Source organism: Myxine glutinosa, chromosome 10 (assembly GCF_964187855.1).
Source record: "Myxine glutinosa chromosome 10, kmMyxGlut1.1, whole genome shotgun sequence".
In the NCBI taxonomy this organism is placed as follows: Eukaryota; Metazoa; Chordata; class Myxini; order Myxiniformes; family Myxinidae; genus Myxine; species Myxine glutinosa.
This window is the reverse complement of record NC_136270.1, coordinates 86,751,214-86,760,787: the sequence shown is the minus strand read 5'-3', so window position 1 is coordinate 86,760,787 and position 9,574 is coordinate 86,751,214. Positions and strand designations below refer to the sequence as shown.

General features: G+C 40.3%; 1 protein-coding gene across 1 annotated transcript in view; it reads left to right on the top strand.

Annotated features, from left to right (window-relative positions):
* Window positions 1-3,022: 3,022 nt before the first annotated feature.
* LOC137433434 (uncharacterized) overlaps window positions 3,023-9,574 on the top strand; it is a 232,225-nt gene continuing 225,673 nt past the window's right edge. The window contains exon 1 of the mRNA XM_078785841.1: window positions 3,023-3,224. Coding sequence (XP_078641967.1) covers window positions 3,137-3,224 — 88 coding nt within the window. The 5' untranslated portion in view covers window positions 3,023-3,136. The remainder of the gene's footprint in view (window positions 3,225-9,574) is intronic.

The following is a 9,574-nucleotide window of genomic DNA, read 5'->3' as shown; positions in this document are numbered from 1 at the left end:
TGGACCGTCAGACAAAATGGGAGAGTGGGTATTTTTTTTATAACAGGAAGTACTTTGCCATGTTTTAAAGAAAATGCCCAAATCAGACATTATAATTACATTTTCACAAGCAAACAAATAAAAGTTAATAATTTAAATGAAAAATATGCATTTGAATTTGTAGCATTTAGTGTGTTACCCTAGTTTGGCATGAAATGGTAACGAATGAAACCATTTTGCAGTTATCTGTTCCAAGTTGAACAATGCCGTGAGAAGTCACTGGTAATTAATCGTTGAGAGAAGGATACACTGGATATGAAAAGTTAATTGAACATAAATTTATTTTTTCCAGGAACAAAGAAAAAAATGTCCATTATATGAAGTTGACAAATAAAAACTCGAGTGAAACAGCTTTTCAGAACATACATTGCAATAAATGAAGTCCTGTGTCTTAATTACATATAGCTAGTACTACAATGAGGTTTATATGTAAATGTGGGACTTTACGCAAGTTGAAGACTGAAGTAATGCTACGATGGTGACCTGCGACTTGACTTGAGACTTGCTCTCAAAGACTTGAGACTTGCTCTCAAAGACTTGACTTGCCCTCAAAGACTTGAGACTCGACTTGAGACTCGACTTGAGACTCGACTTGAGACTAGACTTGAGACTCGACTTGAGACTAGACTTGAGACTTGCCTTCAAAGACTTGAGACTCGCCTTGAGACTTTCCCTCAAAGACTTGAGACTAGACTTGAGACTAGACCTGATACTTGACTTGAGGCTTGCCCTCAAAGACTTGAGACTCAACTTGAGACTTGCCCTCAAAGACTTTGACACTTGACTTGAGGCTTGCCCTCAAAGATTTGACACTTGACTTGAGACTTGCTTTCAAAGACCTGAGACTCGACTTGAGTCTTGCCCTCAAAGACTTGACACTTGACTTGAGACTTGCCCTCAAAGACTTGACACTTGACTTGAGACTTGCCCTCAAAGACTTGACACTCGACTTGAGACTTGCCCTCAAAGACTTGACACTTGCCCTCAAAGACTTGATACTCGACTTGAGACTTGCCCTCAAAGACTTGATACTCGACTTGAGACTTGCCCTCAAAGACTTGATACTCGACTTGAGACTTGCCCTCAAAGACTTGGTACTCGACTTGAGACTTGCCCTCAAAGACTTGAGATTCAACTTGAGACTTGCCCTCAAAGACTTGACACTTGACTTGAGACTTGCCCTCAAAGACTTGACACTCAACTTGAGACATGGCTCAAGTGACTTGTGGACATCTCTGCCTCTCACCCAAAATCTGAATCTGCTTCTGCAAATGTGCCCCTTCAATCAGATGTCGTTCATTTCTGTTTAATCAAGAATGTAAAGCTGCAAAATAAATGGAAAAAGTAATAAAGAATTATCCCAATTCTGGCAAGGCAGGTATTTAACATCATTAAGGGCATTATAGTTATACAGATTCAAATATAGTCTTCCTTTTGCATATACTTTTCCTTTACCTGTCCTTCATCATTAACTAAAGTACAAATATTTTTAATTTACTTGTGCACAAATATAACATCTTGAGGTAATAGCAGTACACTTGAGGTAATTGCAATGTACATACAGTGATTAGAGGATTCAGACTCAGTCACTATCATTCGAGTTAAAACATAGCAGTTGTTTGATGTTTTTGTGTGGACATGTATTTCAACTCAAAATGGAAATACTGAATGAGTATTATGGAAAAAGGAGATAGTCCCACCCATCTAGCATGCTGTGTTGTGTATCTTTGGACAATGGGAGTGGAGCTCAGGTTGGCTACACCAGTGGAGCTCAGGTTGGCCACACCAGTGGAGCTCAGATTGGCCACACCAATGGAGCTCAGGTTGGCTACACCAGTGGACCTCATGTTGGCTACACCAGTGGAGCTCATGTTGGCTACACCAGTGGACCTCATGTTGGCTACACCGGTGGAGCTCATGTTGGTTACACCAGTGGAGTTCAGGTTGGCTACACCAGTGGACCTCATGTTGGCTACACCAGTGGAGCTCATGTTGGTTACACCAGTGGACCTCATGTTGGCTACACCAGTGGACCTCATGTTGCCTACACCGGTGGAGTTCAGGTTGGCTACACCAGTGGACCTCATGTTGGCTACACCAGTGGAGCTCATGTTGGCTACACCAGTGGACCTCATGTTGACTACACCGGTGGAGTTCAGGTTGGCTACACCAGTGGACCTCATGTTGGCTACACCAGTGGAGCTCATGTTGGCTACACCAGTGGACCTCATGTTGCCTACACCGGTGGAGTTCAGTTTGGCTACACCGGTGGAGCTCATGTTGGCTATACCGCTGGAGCTCACGTTGGCTACACCGGTGGAGCTCAGGTTGGCTACACCGGTGGAGTTCAGGTTGGCTACACCAGTGGACCTCAGGTTGGCTACACCGGTGGACCTCAGGTTGGCTACACCGGTGGAGCTCAGGTTGGCCACACCAGTGGAGCTCATGTTGGCTACACCGCTGGAGCTCATGTTGGCTACACCGGTGGAGTTCAGGTTGGCTACACCAGTGGACCTCAGGTTGGCTACACCGGTGGAGCTCAGGTTGACCATACCAGTGGAGCTCAGGTTGGACGACACATATTCGGTGAGAACTGAATCAATTAATAAACGAGACATTTCTGTGCTTGCATTTCTACTGATTCACTTTCATTTCTAAAAAGTATTTTTGAAAAGTAATGAAATGTCTTCACTCGACACAACATGTATATTCTTTCCATTTGATTCTTACATGTTCGTTACAATAATGCCAATTATAGTTGTGTTTTATCAAGCATACTTAGAAGCAGAGAGCAGGAAAAAAATGTGCATTTTATTGAATTTTGCAAATCTTTTGCAAAGAGGACGAAACAACGTGGTGAAGTTACCAAAGCATTCAAAGTTTAGAGAGGCGGTCCGTAACATAAACGATGCATTGGCAACATGAACCATAGCTGGGGGGAATGTGGGCAGTGGGGGCTAGGGGTCTTTCTGGATCCCACTATTCTTCTTCCTTTTTATTTTTTGCGTTGCTTTCCTGAAACGAGAAGTACGCCATTGGGAATATGTTTTCAAGAGTGGAGATTTAACCCCAGAGGGAAAAGGATATATTTTTCAACATGTCCTCCTTTTTGGATGTAAATATGTTTCTCCTGCTCGCCATTGTAAAGGTTCAGTTTGTATTGGTCCATGCTCAACAAGAAGGTGGTGAGTTCATATCTTCTTCATTTTAACAATATCACATGTCACCACATATGATACAAGACTGATTTTTCGCATGCCGGGGGCCTCGCGGAATGGTCAATGTTAACGTAGTTAACGCAAACTATCTTCTGCACAGGTCTTACAACAATTATGGTGGAATTTTTTTTTTCCTCGTGTAATCCTTTTAAAATAAGTTTGTCCTCGTAAATGAATCGATGTTCTTATTGTTACACTGCACTTTAATGTCAGGCCATGGACTTACTGATCAAGCATTGTGACGTATACTTGGAAGAAACAGCCGAAACCTAGATCTCAGTATACAGTATATAGTATGTGTCCCGAAAATAGATTATGAAGTGTATTAACAAACGATGGTATTTTTTTCTCAAAATATTTTGGCTTATATGTTTGCTGTCTTATTTCAAATTTGCCCAATAATTATAGCACTATAATCATCAATTTTGGATGCAATTTGCGTAAATGACGTTGAAACGTTATCTCCGGCAATGGGTTCATGAGTGTTTAATTATTGACGTAAATGTGAATGATATAACGAGTATATAATCTTTTAATAATCTACTTTCATTTCCATGGGAGTTTTTTAGAGCAAAACAGACATGGAGTGTAATTGTTAGGGTGTATATTAGGTCATGGTGTAATTGTTAGGGTGTAATGGTTAGGATGTAATGGTTATTTATGATGTAATGGTTTGGGTGTACTGGTTTGGGTGTAATGGTTAGGGTGTAATGGTTAGGGTGTAATGGTTAGGATGTAATAGTCAATTATGATCTAATGGTTTGGGTGTAATGGTTAGGGTGTAATGGTTAGGGTGTAATGGTTAGGGTGTAATGGTTAGGATGTAATGGTCAATTATGATCTAATGGTTTGGGTGTAATGGTTTGGATGTAAAGGTTTGGGTGTTATGGTTAGGGTGTAATGGTTTGGGTGTAATTGTTAGGGTGTATATTAGGTCATGGTGTAATTGCGAGGGTGTATATGAGGTCATGGTGTAATTGTTAGGATGTAATGGTTAGGATGTAATGATTAATTATGATGTAATGATTAGGGTGTAATGATTAGGATGTACTGGTTAGGATGTACTGGTTAATTATGATGTATTGGTTTGGGTGTGATGGTTTGGGTGTAATTGTTAGGATGTAATGGTTAATTATGATGCAATGGTTTTGTGTAATGGTTTGGGTGTAATGGTTTGGGTGTAATGGTTAGAGTGTAATGGTTAGGGTGTAATGGTTAGGGTGTTGTGGTTTGGGTGTAGTGGCTTGGGCGTAGTGGTTTGGGTGTAATTGTTAGGATGTAATGGTTAATCATGATGCAATGGTTTTGTGTAATGGTGTGGGTGTAATGGTTAGGGTGTTATGGTTATGGTGTAATGGTTATGGTGTAATAGTTATGGTGTAATGGTTATGGTGTAATGGTTTGGGTGTAATGGTTTGGGTGTAATTGTTAGGATGTAATGGTTAATTATGATGCAATGGTTTTGTGTAATGGTTTGGGTGTAATGGTTTGGCGGTAATGGTGATGGTGTAATGGTTAGGGTGTAATAGTTAGGGTGTAATAGTTAGGGTGTAATAGTTAGGATGTAATGGTTAATTATGATGCAATGGTTTGGGTGTAATGGTTCGGATGTAATGGTTTGGGTGTAAAGGTTTGGGTGTAATGGTTTGTGTGTAATGGTTAGGGTGTAATGGTTAGGGTGTAATGGTTAGGGTGTAATGGTTAGGGTGTAGTGGTTAGGGTGTAGTGGTTTGGGTGTAATGGTTTGGGTCTAATTGTTAGGATGTAAAGGTTAATTATGATGCAATGGTTTTGTGTAATGGTTTGGGTGTAATGGTTTGGCGGTAATGGTTATGGTGTAATGGTTAGGGTGTAATAGTTAGGGTGTAATAGTTAGGATGTAATGGTTAATTATGATGCAATGGTTTGGGTGTAATGGTTTGGGTGTAATGGTTAGGATGTAATGGTGTGGGTGTAATGGTTAGGATGTAATGGTTTTGGTGTAAAGGTTTGGGTGTAATGGTTTGGGTGTAAAGGTTAGGGTGTAATGGTTAGGGTGTAATGGTTAGGGTGTAATGGTTAGGGTGTAATGGTTAGGGTGTAATGGTTAGGGTGTAATGGTTAATTATGATGCAATGGTTAGGGTGTAATGGTTAGGGTGTAATGGTTATGGTGTAATGGTTAAGGTGTTATGGTTATGGTGTAATGGTTAGGGTGTAATGGTTAGGGTGTAATGGTTATGGTGTAATGGTTAGGGTGTAATATTTAGGATGTAATGGTTAATTATGATGCAATGGTTTGGGTGTAATGGTTTGGGTGTAATGGTTTGGCGGTAATAGTTATGGTGTAATGGTTAGGGTGTAATAGTTAGGGTGTAATAGTTAGGATGTAATGGTTAATTATGATGCAATGGTTTGGGTGTAATGGTTTGGGTGTAATGGTTTGGCGGTAATGGTTATGGTGTAATGGTTAGGGTGTAATAGTTAGGGTGTAATAGTTAGGATGTAATGGTTAATTATGATGCAATGGTTTGGGTGTAATGGTTTGGGTGTAATGGTTAGGATGTAATGGTGTGGGTGTAATGGTTAGGATGTAATGGTGTGGGTGTAATGGTTAGGATGTAATGGTTTTGGTGTAGAGGTTTGGGTGTAATGGTTAGGGTGTAATGGTTAGGGTGTAATGGTTAATTATGATGCAATGGTTAGGGTGTAATGGTTATGGTGTAATGGTCAGGGTGTAATGGTTATGGTGTAATGGTTAGGGTGTAATAGTTAGGATGTAATGGTTAATTATGATGCAATGGTTTGGGTGTAATGGTTAGGGTGTAATGGTTAGGATGTAATGGTTAGGGTGTAATGGTTAGGGTGTAATAGTTAGGGTGTAATAGTTAGGATGTAATGGTTAATTATGATGCAATGGTTTGGGTGTAATGGTTAGGGTGTAATGGTTAGGGTGTAATAGTTAGGGTGTAATAGTTAGGATGTAATGGTTAATTATGATGCAATGGTTTGGGTGTAATGGTTAGGGTGTAATGGTTAGGATGTAATGGTTAGGGTGTAATGGTTAGGGTGTAATGGTTATGGTGTAATGGTTAGGGTGTAATAGTTAGGATGTAATGGTTAATTATGATGCAATGGTTTGGGTGTAATGGTTTGGGTGTAATGGTTTGGCGGTAATGGTTATGGTGTAATGGTTAGGGTGTAATAGTTAGGGTGTAATAGTTAGGATGTAATGGTTAATTATGATGCAATGGTTTGGGTGTAATGGTTTGGGTGTAATGGTTAGGATGTAATGGTGTGGGTGTAATGGTTAGGATGTAATGGTTTTGGTGTAGAGGTTTGGGTGTAATGGTTTGGGTGTAATGGTTAGGGTGTAATGGTTAGGGTGTAATGGATAGGGTGTAATGGTTAGGGTGTAATGGTTAATTATGATGCAATGGTTAGGGTGTAATGGTTAGGGTGTAATGGTTATGGTGTAATGGTTAGGGTGTAATAGTTAGGATGTAATGGTTAATTATGATGCAATGGTTTGGGTGTAATGGTTAGGGTGTAATGGTTAGGATGTAATGGTTAGGGTGTAAGGGTTAGGGTGTAATGGTTTGGGTGTAATGGTTTGGGTGTAATGGTTAGGGGGTAATGGTTAGGGTGTAATGTTTGGGGTGTTATGGTTAGGCTGTAATGATTTGTGTGTAATGGTTATGGTATAATGTTTCGGGTGTTTATGGTTAGGTCATGACCATCATGGTCATGTGTTGAGGAAGGATGAAAGTGACTGGTTGAGAAGAGTGATGGAAATGAATGTAGAAGGAAGTCGAGGACGGGGAAGACCGAGAAAGACTTGGCTAAAGATGGTGGAAGAAGAAATGCGGGCAAGGGGGTTAACAAGGAGAGATGCAGAAAATAGAGCGAAATGGAGAAGATTGTCATGGGGCTAACCCCCGCTAACAAGGCTAACCCCCGCTCTAGCAGGGAAAATGGCCTTTAAAATGTGTTTATGTTGGTGTAATGTGTTTATGTGTTTAATAATGTGTGTTTCATGTGTTAATGTGTTTATGGTTAGGGTGTAATGGTTTTGGTGTAATAGTTATGGTGTAATGGTTTGGGTGTAATGGATAGTTAGGTAAAAAGTCCGCTCTGTATGAGTCTGGGAGGTCGGTGGTTCAAACTCCGGCCAAGTCATACCAAAGACTAAAATTATGGTACGCGCTGCTTCCTTGCTTGATGCCCAGCATGTAAAAATATAGAGCATGGACAAACAATGCTGGGAAGGTAATGGCAAAGCACACAGTATAACCCATGCCAAGAAACTGCTTCAGCAGCACAAACGCTCTGTAAAGAGTATGGTGCATCAAATCAAGTGAATTATGTAGCAATTTCATGCTGTATGGAGCATTACATGTTTAACAATCATGCTTTATTTGCAATTTGGTGAAAAATGCAGATTTACACTACCAATGCATGAGATTGAAGAACGTGTGCAACTGACCTTGCAGTGTGCATATACCATGTTTCAGAATTACATTAGTTATTGAGAAAACCATAGTAAGGTATGAAGTAATGAAAAGACAATAATGTGCACTCTTGACACCAAACTGTAAATACGAGTACAACAACTACCTTTAAAACCTTATTAGTGGCTATCTTAAAGTATGGCTTGAATAAACAATACATATGTAATTCAATTCTAATGTATGACAGACAGTATTAATACAATGACATAAATTATTATTGTTTACCTACATCTACAATTTTTGTTATTCTTTTATATCGAGTATATAGAAGAAAGTTTGTTTGTGTGTGTTTGTTCATTTATGCATTCAGCCTTGCAGGAACAAGTGCAACTAAACTTTGCATGGCCTACTCTTTCATCAAGAGGAGGTCGAGGACTGTTTCGATAAAAAAAAAAAATTCAAGTCAGGTAATATTGGCCTTCAGGCCTCAATCGGGTGTTGTGCTTATACACTGCCTGGGGTTTTTCCCCGTGAGCCTATATTAGGTTTTATTATAACACCTCCATGCTCAGGTCCGAGTGAGCATGTTCTTCTACCCTGCCTGAGTTTTTCCCGGGAGTGATCAGCGATATATTTTGTGATTGTCATGCAATAAATATTTAAATGCATTTTCATTTCATTTCCCCGGGTAGTGCAGTTAGTGTATCATGTAATAGGAATAATTATATATTCTCCACCATAAAAACCCCCGAACATTTTAATATTGTTGATGTATTTCTTTATGTGACATCATGGGGCACATGCAGGAACCTGCAGGAACCAGTGCAGCCAAACTTTTGCAAATGAGGTGCAAACCTCTGACATTGATAAATGCTTAATCGTTACATGTCCACTTCTTTTGGACCTAATCATGCAATGCTGCGTTGTGGCAAATGTTTTCATATCGGGATCCCACTTGGAAGTAACAATCTCAGTACCGGGTATGTCCACCTCCAGCAGCAATCACTGCATCGAGGCCCAGGAAGTGTGTTTGCAGTACTCTGGAAAGTTTGAAACCGATTGTGTAGACGGGTCTACAAGTCATGGGAATGTATCGTTATCTTGGGGCGTCCACTTCTTGACATGTCTCTTGTCGATTCAGTGGCTTGGTAACATCTTCTGAGGTCATAAACAGTTCCTCTCCTCATGTTGAAGATCCATATGCACCATCGCCAATGGAAGACCCTGCTTGCAGGTGTCCATTGATTTGATTCCTCTCATTTTCTGACAGACGTGGCATGGTGATGGCTTGTTAAAGAATGTAATCATTATGTTTCTTGGATGATCCAAATGCTGCTATTTCGGAAAGACCGGTTCAACTTTTCTCAGAATGCCTCGTGTCACCTATAAAACCCTGAGGGTGCATGAGTTGCATGTGCTGAACAATTATTGCCTTCGACAACAAGAAGTGCTTGGCAATGTTTCAATTTTTCCAGGGAGCAGTTTCGGAGATAATAGAGGTGCAACGTTTTCGTTTTTCCAAGATGGCGCCCATACCACGTAAGCTATGATGTCATCATTATCATTAGAAGTTACACAGGAGGGGGGTGGGCACTCCTGTGGAGAAAATTCCGTGTCAATTGGACCAACGTTTGTGGAGAAAAGCATACCCACGTTCTGTGCGGACAAACAAACAGACCCAAATGCAATAGCCTCTCCTCTTAGGCCGGTCATTTTACGAATATACCCACCACAAATTGCAATAGTAATGAAACTTGGCATTTTTGCTTCTTTTGACCCATGTAATAACATAGTAAAAGTCAAGGAATAACGAGGCATTGGAACACATTCATTTCGAGCAACCACTTTTTGACAGTTATGCACGAAAATAAGCTAATAAAAATGGCAC